Source organism: Felis catus, chromosome B1, assembly GCF_018350175.1.
Source record: "Felis catus isolate Fca126 chromosome B1, F.catus_Fca126_mat1.0, whole genome shotgun sequence".
Taxonomy (NCBI): Eukaryota; Metazoa; Chordata; class Mammalia; order Carnivora; family Felidae; genus Felis; species Felis catus.
The window spans coordinates 189,292,571-189,308,368 of record NC_058371.1 but is presented as its reverse complement, the minus strand read 5'-3'; the positions used below and the strand labels follow the sequence as shown (position 1 = coordinate 189,308,368).

At 43.7% G+C, this 15,798-nt stretch overlaps 1 protein-coding gene across 12 annotated transcripts in view; it reads left to right on the top strand.

Annotated features, from left to right (window-relative positions):
• The first annotated feature begins 3,016 nt into the window (after positions 1 to 3,016).
• The window catches only part of SLIT2 (slit guidance ligand 2), a 374,968-nt gene continuing 362,186 nt past the window's right edge, over positions 3,017 to 15,798 (top strand). For 11 of the 12 annotated variants that reach the window (XM_023253270.2, XM_023253268.2, XM_023253261.2 and 8 more), the window contains exons 1-3: positions 3,017 to 3,195; positions 5,962 to 6,033; positions 7,203 to 7,274. In XM_023253270.2, coding sequence (XP_023109038.1) covers positions 3,017 to 3,195; positions 5,962 to 6,033; positions 7,203 to 7,274 — 323 coding nt within the window. The remainder of the gene's footprint in view (positions 3,196 to 5,961; positions 6,034 to 7,202; positions 7,275 to 15,798) is intronic. The other variant, XM_045056548.1, reaches the window with a different exon arrangement.

The following is a 15,798-nucleotide window of genomic DNA, read 5'->3' as shown; positions in this document are numbered from 1 at the left end:
GCTTTCAAGGGGATGACAGATAATGACACAAATAATTATCACTCTATGAGACCGGCATTAGGCTGAGGGCTTGCACTACTTCCTGTGAATGCCTTGTAAGGTGATATGGGAAGTGAGGTGCTTTACATTCAAGCAAAGGAGTTGACTCTTAGTTACTATTTCAACCCAATAATGACATTGGTTTTTGCTGGGAGAGGAGTGGGGAGCAGGAGGGTGGTAGCAGTTGCCAGACACACATCACACTAAAGAGACAAGAAGAAAGAAGGAAATTCTCTTTCACAGTGGGGGGGGGGGGGATCCAGATTTTCCCCTAAATAAAGGAAACCTTCTGGTTACAATGTGCGTTGCTAGGGATTTATTTTACCCTCCTAAGAGAGTAAAATCACACGGATACATTCAAGCCCTTAGGGTTTTGTGAGCATACTGTAAATCTAAGACGTCAACCGAGACTGGTGAAGTGTGTGACTATAAAGAAAGGGTTAAACGGAAGGGGGTGGCTCAGAGATGGGAAGGCTGGCGAGAAGGCTGGAAAACTTGCAAAAACTCTGAACTTTTAAGCTCCCAAAAATACACATGTGTGTGTCTGTGAGCGCGGGCAGATCTATTTCGGTAGAATTTTTTTTTTTTTTAATTTTAAATCACAATCTCTCTGTCTCTGTCTTGCTGCGCTGCAAACACACTGAACAGCCCCTTAGGATCGCGTGGCAAAAGCTGCAGCAAAGGCATTGGCAGCGCTATTTATTTATGAGTCGCGTTCAAAGCCGCCCTCTCCCCATTCCTCCGCTGCGAAAGGCCAGCTCAGAGCTAGGGGCACCTCTGGGGCCTGCGGCTGGGGGCAAGGGCCTGGAAACCTCCTTCCTCCGGCAAACTTTGTCGGGGCGTGGGAGCGAAGGCGCGAGCCAGGGCGCGCGGGAACGCGCCGCCCGTCGCCGCCTCCGCCTGGCGCTGGCAGCCGGGGCCTCACCTCTCCCCGGCGAGGTGCGGGCGCCCCGCGCGCAGCCAGTGGGCGGTGCCGGGCGGCGCGGGGCGGGGCCGAGGGGTGGGGGCTCCGCTGGGTATATAAGGCCGGCGCCGGCTTAACTTCTGACTTGGGGTTATTTATTTGGGGAGCGCGCGGACGGCGGAGGCTGGCGGCGGCGGCGGCGGTGGCGGCGGTAGCTGCCGCAGACGGTGGTTAAAGAAGGCGGCGGCGGCGGCAGCGGCGAGTGATGGGAGCGCCGTGGCTCCCGGGCGCGGGCGGGAGCTGCCGAGCTTTCCGGGCACCGCGGGAGTGCTGAAGAGAAAGGGGAGCGTCCGGGGGCCCGAAGCCGGCTCCAGAGGCGCCGGGCGGGTTTTTGTTCGGCTGCGCTCAGCGCCAGGCAGCCCGAGCGAACAACTCCAGTTACAACAACAACCCACCTTCCCGCAGCCGAGCGAGACTAGGGCTGCTGCGTCCGTCCTATTGTTTAGACACTTGCCAGGAGCTCGGGAGCCAGCAGAGCCCCCGAGCCCCCGCTGCCTGTCGCCGCTTTCCCTCTCCGCCACTTCCCTCTCTGGAGAAGGAGGCGCGGATAGCAGCCAGGAGAGGGGAAGGGGCTGGAAGGAGACTGGCTGCTCGGGACTGCGGCCGCCGAGTCAGGTGCAGCACCGGGATCCGGGCGGCGGCGCGACGTCGGCGGGAAGACTCCCACTGTGGCCGTGGGGGACGGGATTCAAAGCCTGGGAAAAGTTCCTGCACTTTGACGAGGAGGAGGGCCCACTTGCGGGCGGCTGTCGGGGGGCGGCCAAGGGGCTGCGCCTGCCCGGGAGTCCGCTCTTGTTTCGTCCACCTTTGCCATCAGGTGTCTGCTGCGGAGCTGCGGCGTATCCGGGAGACGCCAGGGGCCGACACACGCGCGCGCACGGGACTGCCATTCAGCTGCCTTCTGGGCTCTCCTCGGGGTAGCCGATCCCACCGGCCAACTGCCACCTCGTCATCCCCCAGTTCTCTCCGGCAGGACCCAAGACGCGGTCACCTCCACCTTGGCCTTTGCACACCTTCCGGCCTGCCTGCCAGCCAGCCCCGACCCAATCCTCGGAGGAGCCGTGGTCCTCAACTTGGCCTCTTGGATTTCCTCTGTCGGGGTGGTGACTAGTGGATATTTCTGCCTGCTGCGGCGGCCCCATTGCCCTTTTGTCTTTTTCTGCGTGACCTCGGGGAAGGCCCCGGTGCGGAGCGTCGCCAAGGACGCCAGGAGGGAGGCGGGATTGCCGAGATCTCCTTCGGCGAAGTGCATGTGTGTTTGCAAACCGCCCTCGGCTGTCGGGAAACGGCGAGGACGGGTCCCGGCTGCGGAAGAGCCGCAGGCTGTGGGGAGGCCGCTCGAGTGAACCGCGCGGGAGGCACGCAGCGCCGCCCCGCGACCCCCAGGCTGCGCCCCCGCCCCGTGCGCCCCCGCGCGCCATGCCCATTCGTCCGGCGCGCTCCGCTCCCGGCCCGCGGGGCTCTTGCGCCTTCTAGCTTCGGAGAACCCACTTTGATCGAGGCCACCATTTCTATTGAGCACCCCTCTTCTGTCTCATAGCCTCCCCACTGGAATCGGATTTGAAGACTCCTCCGTGGAATCGGAGCACTCCCTTTTCCGCGCATCCGGCCCCTGCATCTTTACGGCCTTTAGGAGCCCCAGCTCTTTTACCGCCAAGTTGATCGTTGAGAGACAGACGACGTGTGACCTCCTCCCCGCAGCTTTGGGGTCTCTTTATAGCCTTGGCCTGGCCGATTGATCGTCAGGACCTAAAGTTGCGCCTTCAGGACCCGAGGAGCGCCTGCCCTGCTGGAGGAGGGTGGAGGGGAAGTGGGAGGCGCGTACCTGTGCCATCTCTACTGCCTTGAATATTATTACTGTTACTTCCAAATTATTTTGTGTACATTTACCCGGACACTCTGGGTTCCTAGCCCTGCGCCAGAGACTGGGCCTCAGACACAGCGCGATTCGCGCGGAACAAGGAGCTAAGGAGGAACCCCCGGCGCCGGCGAGCGAGGAGGCGGCGGGGGAAGATGCGCGGCGTCGGCTGGCAAACGCTATCCCTGTCGCTGGGGTTAGTGCTGGCGATTCTGAACGAGGTGGCGCCGCAGGCGTGCCCGGCGCAGTGCTCCTGCTCGGGCAGCACGGTGGACTGTCACGGGCTGGCGCTGCGTAGCGTGCCCAGGAATATCCCCCGAAACACCGAGAGACTGTGAGTACGGGATCTTCACCCCCCGCCCCCGCCACACACACACACAGTGGGTCGCGCATCCCCTTCATCGAGACTGGAGGGATCAAGCCGCACAGGGACCTGTTCCTGGGTAGCTCTCCTGCACGCGCATCCTGGGCTTGAACTCCCTGGGAGGGCGAAGGACAGGAGGGCGCTACTCAGGGAGGGGCCGCTGCCCTAGGAGGGGCGGGCCGGCTGGCAGATGCGCTTGGTCCTTTCCTCCCGCTTTCCTCCAGCCAGTTCCATCCCTGAGCAGGCGACTTCTCTCGGGCTTGGGGAGCCGCTAACGTGGGGACAAGTAGTGGAGGATGCCCGGGGCGAAGGAGACGCGACTTTGTTCCTCAGACTCTGTAAACGGAGTCACCTTGCGGTGGCCAACACTGGTGGGGTGGTTTCAGGACCGAATCCCAGCGTTTGTCGCCGCGGGGTGGCGCGGGGGGGGGGGGGGGGGCGGGGGGCGGTTGGCGGAAGGACTCAGAGGGGAGAAACCTCCGCTCCGCGGCTCAGTGTCTCCCTCCTGGGGACGGAGGGGTGGGGAGAAGGGATCGTGGGGCGGCTGGGTCCGCCCCGGGGGCGCTCTTCTGCAGGCCTCAGAGGGAAGGATGCCCCAGGACCGAGGCGGCTCTCTCGGCCGCCGCACGCCGCCCCCGCGACTCTTTCCCCCGCCCCCCACGTCCCCAGCGAGGAGGCGGCGGCGGCGGGCCCCAGGAGACCTGTCCCAGCGGGTGACTGAAGAGGAGGACCGTTTCCCAACGTCTAGGCGAAGTTAGGGCTGGCTCTCCCACCCGAACCGGCCGAGCAGGGTGCTGACTGCTACGGCGACCCCGCGGCCCTCCGTTGCCCCCTCCGGCCCTTCCCGCTGAGCCCCGGATCACCCCCGTGCACCTTTCTCGCAGTTTCTGCGCCCATTCACGTGGCCGCAGTTCTCCTTCCTTCCCTTCTTCGCGCTCTGCTGCCCGCAGACATCCCCGCCTCCCTGTCTCTGCGAATCTCTAATGAAGAAGTAATCGCAGACCCGGTGTTGACGGCCCACGCGCTCCTGGTGGGGCACTTCCCGAGTTCAGGGAAGCGGAGCATGGAGGCCATTCCCTTTGTGAACGCCGAGGCCGCCGCCCCGCGCTGCCCGAGCGCCCTGGGCGCGCTCCCCTCGCCGTTGCGCGTGGGCCCGGGTGCGCGGGGCGAGGGCGGCGGGGGCCAGCGCGCCGGACTCTGCTGCCGCGACTTCTGCGCCCCCGGGGCTGTGAGGGTTGCGGGCCGCGCGGGGGACCCGCTGGGACCCGCGCCGCCCGCCGCGCGTCGAGTCGCTCTTCTTATCTAACTCCTTTGCCTCGCCCTCAGCTTAAAGGCCGGAATTGAGCCCTTTCTTCCTCTGCAAATGGCTCCCCCACCCCCAGCCTCACTGGCCTGCCCCCCCACTTCTCCCTCCTTCCCAGGCCCGAAGCGCTGGGCTAGTTGGGGCCCGACCGAGGGTGTCTTGTCAAAATATGATCTACTACATTTGTCTGGGATGGCGGTGGGGGGGTAAGGATTCATGTTCCGTCAAATAGCCCGTAAAAGACCCCAACAGTTGTAGGAACAACTTGGTGCTACTTTGCTCGGCTTGGAGCGCTGGGTTGGGGAGAGAGCACTGCAGAATTCTGTGTTAGCGCTTGTCACTGCATGCTATCCAGAACAGTTTAAAGTTGAGACATTCACATGTCTTACTCAACAAAAAGGGAGTGCACTTAGAACAAAATAGTAATTTGAGTTTCAGGTCCTTGGGGCCGGGGGGGGGGGGGGTTGGGGGGGCGGAGAGGGGTCAGTAAAGTTTTCAGAAAACAGTTTGCTCAGTGCTGGCTTATAGGACTCTACCATTGACAAAATGAGCGCTTTAAATGCAAATTTCAAACACGATGTTTTCAAGTCAGAGGTAAGAGAAAACTTACTTCCGTGAAGGACAACATGCAAACCGCAGCAAAGCCTGGTTTTACTTGAAATGATTAGAACCAGGGCAAGTTTAGATCTTGACCTAAGATGCCAGAAAAGGGGGTGGTGACTGGAAGGAAACGTGGTGCTGAAATCCGAACAAAAATGTGAGGGCCTGAATCTATTTCCATTATTGCCCTGGCTAGTAGTTTTCACTTTACAGTCTCAGCGGGGTTCCCTGAGCTGCAAATGAAGAGTTTAGTTTTCATACAAACATAGAATTGTTGGAAGGTAAATGCCTATAAATGCAAGTCTTTGAAGTGCAGTTCTTTTGATGGCACTCTAACGTTTTTTTTTTTCCTTTGCCTTAGGAAGTTTAGCCACCGTGCCACCTAAGGACAGGGTTCTGAATTTTAAAAATTTCTTTCTGAGTAGCATTAGAAAATTGTTCCACTTAAGCGCCTGAAGGGAACTTTTTGGGGGCGTGCCTAACAATAATAGTCAAATAGCAGAATACCTGGGAAATTAATAGACACATCCTTATAAAAACAAAACTTGAAAGCACTTCCATTCACACACAAAAGAGGACTTTTCGTGATAACATAATCACTTCATGTTCTTGTCAGATGCCAGTAAGCATGGACTTTGTAAACTTGTTAAGAATCATTAGGAAAAAAAAAAAATCTTTCAAAGGTAACTACTCCCTTCTGTCTTTTACTTTGTAACTTACTTTAGTAATTGGAACTGATCTTTCACCTTAAAGTTTTATTTACTTTTCATTTTTTCTTTAACTAGATCTTGATAGAAATAAAATGGAACTTTCATTTTCTTGCTTTCTCTTAGGGATTTGAATGGAAACAACATCACGCGGATTACCAAGACAGATTTTGCTGGTCTTAGACACTTAAGAGTTCTGTAAGTATGTTCTTCTGTATTTTGAAACATTTTCTTTTGTTCTTGAGGCTGCATATTTTGTATTGTTACTGGTCTCACTTTGAAAAACTGTCCCAATGGCAGAAACATAAAATTTTAAAAGGTCTTGGTTTCCTTTCTTTTTTTGTTTATCAATGTATTATAGCTTTTAATGAAAATGTAGGCTTTTATTTTAAGGTTGGATGCTTGCCATTGAAACAATATTATAGAAATGACCTCAAATGTTTGCTATACCATACCCTAAGTGCCTCATGCATATAAAAGTGTAGAATAATTGCTTCCACAATATGAATAAGTAATGTGAGACATTTGATACACTTTTAGGATTTGAGATTAACTAGAAAGAATTTAAGTGGGTCTGCATTTTATTATTACTAATATAGAAGACTTTTTTTTAGCAAACAGCACTGAGATATGATTCCTAACATTAAAATCAAGCAATCCAAGTCTTCACAGTTTTTGGTGGGAAGTGTTTATAAAAATATTGCTGGTCATATTTTGAATTGTTGTATTTCACATCTTTTGTAGTTTTTATAATATTGTTGCGTTACGATTACTTCTTTAATTAGTGGGTTAAATATATTGTGAGGGAGCCATCATGTGAGATTCAGTGTAATGTGAAACTGTTTTTACCCACAGATTTGTAAATATATACATTGCAATGAACATATACTTTTGATCATTGTGTTGAGTGTTTATCTTTTAAAAGACACATTTTGGCTATTATGAAATCATCCAATTTCCAGTGTATATCCATAAGTGAATTAAAGTATGGGTATGGTGACATACTGTATATGGATTCTTTCAGTGAAGAACTCACTCCAAAATCAGTTTACCAAAAACAGCCATCAAAACTGCCGTGTCATGGGTTGCTCTTCAGGATAAACTCCAGTTAGAGTTTCACAGTTTTGACTAGTAACTTTTACTAGTATTTTCGTATTTTCTGTGAAAGTTTTGTGCTGTGGATGCCCTCGGCCCTCTGTGATTTCTCTCAAATATACCATCCTTGAATTTCATATGAAATCTCAAACCAGAGCATTGTTTAATTTTATAAAGGGAAGGAGGTTATGAGTGTCTCAGTGGCTGAACTGAAACTTGCTTATTAGATGGGGAGTGGTAACATTAAGACCCTGTTATACTTTGCATTTCAGTCAGCTTATGGAGAATAAGATTAGCACCATTGAAAGAGGAGCATTCCAGGATCTTAAAGAACTGGAGAGACTGTAAGTATTTTTAATTCCAAAGTTATGACGACATAACTGTATTTAAAAAAAAAAAATCCTTGAATTTCAAGGGCCATGTCTTCAACTTTGTGTCTTAATCTTTGAAAGTTTTACAGAAATACAAGGTCGAATAAGTGGTTTTCAGGCTAATTTACAATTGCAAATTGTGGGATTTTCCATAAATAGTACTAACTTTTAATAAAGATAAAAAAAAAACAAACCGACTTCTTTCCTGAGACATTGATTTCCTTGAATACCTATTGCTTTGGTACTTAGAGAGGTACATGTTTTCCTTGTTGTCCATCTAGTTTGTTTTATTTGCTTTTATAGGAAGAAAGGTGGTTATTTGATTTGCATTTATAATATGCTATGGAAAAGAAAAGTTTTGCTAGCTGTTATTTTAATTTTCATGCTGTTGCTTTGTGTGTCACCGGTGACACTTGAGAACATGTTTTAAATTCTCAGTGGTGAAAATTTGCTTTTTGATACTTATCACTTATGGTGAACATTGTTAGTAATAGCTATTCACAACTTCTTTTCATTGTTTTATAGTAGCTTTCTAAATATTTCTCCTGGAAAAAGAATTTAAAGATTAGGAGAAATGGAAGCAAGAATTATAGTATCAAAGCATGGTTATTTTAAGATTTTTTTCCCCGCCAAGAAGGCCGTGTGGACTTCAGAGTTTAAAATACATTTTATATTTTCAGACACAAAATCTTATGCATTGATATATACTACTTGAGGGCCGTTATTAATTTATATCTACAGAGTACGAAATATCTGTCTGAAATAATTAAGATAAATTACACAGTATATAATTTGAGGTATGAATTCCATGTCTCATATGTTTTGATAACTCAAGTTTAGTAAGTTTGCATTTTAAGGGCATGTAACAGCTCTATTAAACATAGCAACAATTTCCATGCCTGCTTTAATAGGCACTTTAGGTAAAAATAAAAATTTTATTTAAAATAATGAAATATAAAGTTAATTTTAGGCATAGCACTTATTCAGATTCACTGGGCCCAAGGGCAGAAGTTAATTCTGTGTAATTTTAAGTAGACAAAGATGGCTTGTCAATTTCTAAGATATTTGTAAATATATAGGCATCATTTTTATCACCGTGAGTAAAATTAAACCCTGGGATGTCTATCTTATTGTAATATTTTGTCCATGATATATATTCCAAAATAGGGAATATAACTAAAATAAATTTAAAATCACTACTTTGAGCTAGTTTTCAGAGAGAAATAAAAACGAGGTAAACATTTAGTTAAGTTCATTACGAAGTTCATAAGTTCATAACCTATCTCTTGGTGTATAAAGATACTCTGAAAGTATTCTTTGATCTCCTTCGTGGGCTTTGTGAATAGTTAATTCCTAGTGAGTATCTTGTAAAGGTATTTTTAATTCATCCATTTAAAAAGTATCAATGTAATTTAAATATTTGGTGAGATGAATGGAGAATTTTAAATTATAATTCAAGTGTTAACACTTTTTTCATGAATAATTTTTAACTATCATACGGAAACATATATTTTGATCCTTAACCAGCATCCAGTTGAAGGAATTTCGATGACTTTTCATGCAGTCTCAGTTAGGTTATATTGTCGTTCTAAATATCTTCAGAAATGCTAGAACAAACCAAACCTTTTCGTTGTTTTTCAAGCCACTTCGAATATCACTTGAACAAATTCACTTTTTTCTAGAAATTATTAACCAGATGCCTTATGATCTGAAATTTGTTTAGAGTTGTAAGTAGGTACTAGTTTTTCGCTTTTACTTCCCCTGAGAATGTCACTTCATCTCAGAACAATTTTCTATTCCACTAAGATGCAGTCAGATGTTTCAGAGTGGGAGGAAGATTTGTAATTTTGAATGAAACTAATATATATGCAGGACTTCTTTAAATCACCCCAGCTGTTGGCGGAGAGCAAATATTTCATATTTGTGAGGAAAAGCTGAGAAAATTCCTTTTGTTTACAACTGCCAAGTCCTTCTGATGGAAGCACATTGCTATCTGACAGCCAATTCATCTCCTTGGGACTCTGGAATTCAAAACCATTTCTTAGGAACATTGTGGATACACTTTTCAAATATTTATTTTTTTAAATACGTTAAATGGCAAGGAGATTTTGCCGAAGAATGCATTCAAGTTATCATGAAATAAACTATTAGAGATTTTGTTCAGTATATTATTTAAAAAATACAAATAAAAAAAGCTAACCAGAGGGGTCCATAAACAAGTTACTATGGTCGATGGGATATATTCTTATTTTAGTAGGTGGTGACAACATCTCAAAAACTGCCTTTTTTCCCCTATGAAGTTTCAAGAAACATTGTAAGAAACTGGAAGCACATCAATGAATTAACTTTTAACTAATTATATGTTGTGTGAACTTATATTGTTTTTAGCAATTTAGATGTGAATTTTTCCATTCAAATTCTAAGTAAGAAAAAGTTATAAATGCAGGTTTATGTTATAAATGCCATTCATATAGTATTCACAGTAGCTTAATTTTCATTTTTTTTTGTGAAGAACAAAAAATAAAAATATCAATTTTATTTGTGTGCCATATATGGTTCTAAACTTTTTTCATTTTAAAATGATAAAATTAAAACAATTCCAAAAGGCTATCTTGTGAACATTTAAAAATTACAAGTTTTTCCTTTTTGTTTTATGTTGGTAGAGTTTTAACTTGATCTAGAGAAAGAAGACAAATCTGAAAACAGGAGATAAGATCTGTGCCCTTCTAGAAATATAACTCTTAATCTGTAAGAAACAGTCATGTTATTAGGGTGAATTTGATTTTAGCATAGAGAAAGTCATTATTTGTGAATCCAAGCATTATAGCTACAAAAAGAAAGGTTGTTTTGCACTTCAAAGAATCAATAAATACAAGGTTATATCAGTCAAAAGTCAAGAAATAAATGGATATTAAAAACCTTCCTCCTTCCACACGCCCTCCCTCCCTCCTTTCTTGTATGGAAAATAACATCAGATAATATGATCATCATCAGAATGTGGTTATGAATCACTATAAAAGGAGTATGTTTTAATCATGGTTACACACCATGACCACACGTTACTTCCTGTCTTGACAGTTTCCTCCCATACTTTCAGACCTCACTTGTGTAGTGGCAGATTTCCATGTTCTGTGTTGCCAGTAGTACTTGTTATCTGGGAAGGGAAGGAAACCGTGAGAAATGTGCCTCATGTAGATTGTATTAGGAGGTCTCCTATTTGTTTAGCTGAGGTGTTCGACCAAAATCTAATGTAGTTAAGTGACTAGTTAATTCAATGGAAACTAATTAATGCAAAGCAAACTACAAATAAGCTACAAGAAAGAATCGGAACATGTATGACATATACATTTTTATGATTCCCAGAAGATACCCGTGTATATTTGCGATAGTCTCCATGCAAAATTGTTAATTCAAAGTGATTCTTCGCTGGTGCATCATGTCTTTGAGGGTCACAAAAAATCATATTGGGGCCCCAAACTTTTGTGGGCTGGTATAAAATTCTGTTGTTCACTTCTAGTTTATGGGATTATACTGCAGTCATTAAAGTTCTATTTTATGACCTTTTAAGGAGACCCAGGCCACTTCAGTTTCCACTAGTGAAAATTTATGCATTTATAGGTTCCTTCCTAATGGGAAAGCAAGAGTATGAGAAAGTTTTGATATTGTTTGGGTTGTCAAAATAAAATGTTAGGACATGAAGTCCTAAATGCAATGAAATGCTTATATGCAAAATAAAAGCCTGATATTCCTAGATTATGTTAATGAAAACCAATAGAAAATCTTGGAGTATTAGGCTTTGCATTAACTTACAATCATCTTGTACCCTTGCAATAAGGAAATTGCAGGAATGATAAAGGCAAGGTTTTGGACTGTTTTTCTTTTCATACTAGTAACGTGAACGTGTTCATTTAAAACAAGTATTGCTTTAAACTCTCCAAGTTTTACTATCATTGGATTTGAAATTATTTTTTCCTACTAACTTTGTAATTTGATATGCTGTTTTTTTTTGTTTTGTTTTGTTTGTTTTTTGTTTTGTTTTGTTTTGTTTTTGCTTAAAAAATGAGTCCTGAAGTATTATAATGAAACCATGCAGGGAATACTGGAAAATAAACCTGTACCCGTAGACATTTTCAAGTTTCTATACAGCCAATATAAAGAAGATATTCATTTTAATTTAGACAAGTCTAAATCCCTTTACAATGGAACCTAAATTTGACCAAACACTGCACTCTCAGGAGAGAATACCTAAAGGACACATTAATATTTTATTTAAGGTGGTGCTGAATTAGTTCTCCCACGTGCACACCCCATTCCTAAGCACGTGACAGCCAGGGTGAGGCTGAGGAATTACGGTGCTCTAGGATTTCTGTTGTAGGTCTCTACACATGAGTTCAAGTAGAGAATATGTTGTGGAACAGGTCTGAAGGAAGCACCACTTATCCCCTGTTCATCAAGAATGTGGAGAATCCCTCTTCTGACTAATCCTACAAATTTACAGGCAACACATAACATAGTGCTTTTCTTAAAGTAGGGCAAACCAACAGTTCTAATCGCCTTGGAAAAGAATGCAAGCTCATCTCAAAAGAATTGTTCTCTGGCTTCTTTATACTACCAACTTTAAAATCACGGCAGTTATTTTCCTAGGACATAAAGTGTGTCTTCAAAGAACATGTCAAACTTGCTAACAGAGGTTGAGTATATGCCCTGCACGAGATAAAAATGCTATCGATGATCAAGTGTGTATCACTTTATCTGTGATATCTGTTCCATGTGAATTATTCTCACTTGTTTATAAGCGATATTGGACTATTTTCATTTACGTATACGACTGATCATGTGAGGCTTTAATGCATGTGCACTATTGAAAGTTTAGCGGAACATTGAATGCATCCAAAAGGGTTTCTCATGCAACATTTTTTATGGGCCTTGAAGTTGAAGGGTGGTGAGAAGGCCTGTTTGCTCTTTGTGGACCGTTTTATACATTCTGAAGCAGCAAGGCTGTTTATTTTTCCCACATCTGTTTTGGGCTCATCCTTTGTGACAGTGTTTGCTGGATGCTGTGTCCTTTATACCTCCCTGAAATGAGTAGTTTAGTTTGCACTGTTACAATGTATTTGCGGAAGCAGTGAATGTCAGATATTTTACATTGAATTCTGTCTTTCATTCCTATTGGATCCCTTTCTGCTTGAATTATGCCCGCTAGATGGAATTTCACAACTTTGCATGCAATTAGAGACTTTTCCGCGTGGACTTTCATAAAGACTGCACTTACCTTTTTTTCAGAGCAATTTATATCTGCGGGACTGGAGGGAATATTGGGGAAAATGCTTTCAGAATGACAGTTTGGTAACAATAGGGGTGATTTGGTACAGACGTAATGGGAATATTACTTTAAGAGAACATTTACAAAAAAATGTTTGACTGCCGTCTGCCGTGTTCATCCACTTTGGATGCAGGTGGATAGCTCTGGAGCTCCTCACGTGTGTGCTGCTCTTGTAGCTTTTGGCAGTGAGCGCAGGGTGCAAAGAACACAGACTCCCCTCTGTGTAGGCACTTTGTAGTTTTATTTTCTGTTGCCTGTTCTATAGAATGCAGCAAACACTCATTGGTTGTACTGTCGTTTGTGCTTTCTAAACAGACACAAACTCTTAAACCCCCTTTTAAAATCAGAAACATTAGATAAGAGTAACACCAGAAAACTCTTCCTTTCAATTAGCAATAGTCACACCTTGGGTAACTCTGATTTGTCTGTTATCCTCCTATTGTGCGAAACGGAAACCTTTGGTTTGAGTTCCACTGGGAGATATTGATCAGATTGCTTCATCTTTCAAAACCTCAGTTTCCTCGTCTTTGGAACAGAGATAATTATTATCTTGCATGCTGGCAGTACATGGTCTAAATAAAATAGTGCACACATAGTTTCACAAAACACTTGTCACATGGTTAGTGTTTAAAGAACTCTTATCATGATTTTCAACATTTCTCCTGTTTTTCGAAAGCTCAGTTTAGGCATTATTTTATTGAGCTAATAAAATGTGTACATAATAAATTTGACTTTTGTACATTCACATTTTATTACTGGTTTTATTCTGGTTTTCTTATTATGGCATATGGCAATAGAAGAGATGGAAAGAATGTATAAAAATACCTTCAAGTTTTGTTTCAGAGTATTTCTCATTGCTCTGGATATATAAAGAAATGCCAAGAAGTACGAGGAATGAAGTGGAAGCAACATTTTTACTCATAAGTTTGATTTATCCATCGAAGTAATACACAAATGTTAAAATCTTTGCCTTAAAAAAATGTTAGAATAAAAACATTTAAGAATAAGTAGAAATTTACCTGAAAAGAAGGCATTTTTGTACGAAAAACAGGAGATTATACATGATAAACTTATTAAGGCAGGATTTATAGAATGCTTGTTCTAGACCAAGCACATTGCTAAAGTACCTTATATTTACAACAGCCGGTAGATACGAGACATATATTTTCCATTGGCTTTGGTAAAATTCTTTTCATTTTACACTTTGAATTGGGATGGAGGTTGCAAATATTCACTGGTAAAAGTTGAAAAAATAAGAGGCTGTCACTTCTACCAATGGACAAGACATAGAAACAGTTGACAGATCATAATTTGAAGCAGTGCTTGTCAATAATGCTCAGGCTGCCCTTCAAATTGAGGTTGTTAAGAATAAGCATTTCAGAGACCAGTGGTGTTTTGTGTGATACAGAAAGATCATTCACCCCACTGAAGGTCACGCTCAAAACTAGCAGTAACACAGAGGAAGCAGTTACTGGGATCCCTCTCATCTTTGCCCTAAGGAAAAGTGTCTTTGAGACACATTTTGCACACCTTTCTGGAATCATGCGTTACCATCCTGAGAATCTCAATTAGCCCAGAGATCCTGTGGGCAGATTCCATCTAGCTGGTAGCACAGGAGCTGGGTATAATGAATCTTCAACACAATTGTCCTTGTTCTGAACAATAGGTAATTGACCACCTGGTCTGCTTAATGGAGCCAATTTATGCTGGCTCCCATAAATCCTTCTGTGAGATACATTTCATTCACTACATGTTGTTTTCCTGTTCTGGGACCATCAGATTTTAGCTTCTTTAACTCATTTACATTAGTATTAGCATTATGGCAGTATCTTTTTCAAGCTGCTAAGAAGTATTCTGTGTTCTACTCCAGCCCTGTTTATTTTTTTTTATTTTTTTATTTTCATTTTTTTTTCAACGTTTATTTATTTTTGGGACAGAGAGAGACAGAGCATGAACGGGGGAGGGGCAGAGAGAGAGGGAGACACAGAATCGGAAACAGGCTCCAGGCTCTGAGCCATCAGCCCAGAGCCTGACGCGGGGCTCGAACTCACGGACCGCGAGATCGTGACCTGGCTGAAGTCGGACGCTCAACCGACTGCGCCACCCAGGCGCCCCTCCAGCCCTGTTTAGAAATTGTTGTGCACCTTAATGGTCTTTAAAGTAATTCTGGATTTAAAAAAATCCTTTTAAAGGGTTAATTTCTGGTCATTTTACAGGAAATCCCCACTTTCAAGTTTTTCCTTTGAGTATTTTGAAAGAGTTTCACCTTTTATTTTAATGTTTGTATTTCCATTCATTCTTAGCACTGATTCAAGAAAGAACAGGAACAAAAAGTGTACTGGTAGTCTTTTATGTTTTTTTTTTTTAAGTTTATTTGTTTATTTTGACAGAGACAGAGACAGCACAAATGGGGGTGGGGCAGAGAGAGAGGGAGAGAGAGAGAATCCCAAGCAGAATCTGCACTGTCAGCACAGAGCCTGACGTGGGGGTCGAACTGACAAACTGCGAGATCGTGACTTGAGCCGAAAGCAAGAGTTGGATGCTTAACTGACTGAGCCACCCAGGTGCCCTTTGATATTCTTTTAGAGGGAAGAAGCATAATACTGTTTTTCTATGCATGTTATCACATCATTTATTATCTGCCTTTCTACTATATTACCTTGTCTTATGCATATGGTTGATTTAGACAATATTAAGACCATTCACAGTAATTTTCATGAAAAGATGATAAAGTACCTGGATTCAGAGAAAACTATACATATTTTCATTTTTCTCTCAACCTTAGGCATTTTGAACAGATCTTTAATTCAGTGAGCTGAGTATAGAATTTTTTTTGTTTTGTTTTAATGATGTCTTATTTTCAGTTGTTTCATTCATAGATATTAAAGAAATGGGCTCTATAAAGCTATGTTTTTCCCAAGGAAAGATTGATGAGAAGTGAAATTTCAGTATTACATTATTTTTAATTAATGTTTAGAAATATTTAGACTGTGTCTCTTTGAGAGAAATGTTTCAGATGATATGTTCTGGAATCACCCTACCTGAATTCAGGTTTTAGCTCCACTTTCTATGAGCTGTGTACCCTTCTCCAGAACAACAGTAACCATAGTATCTACTGTTGGGGTTGTTCTGAAAAACGAAGGAGATAATTCATGTAAACCTCTCAGAACAGTG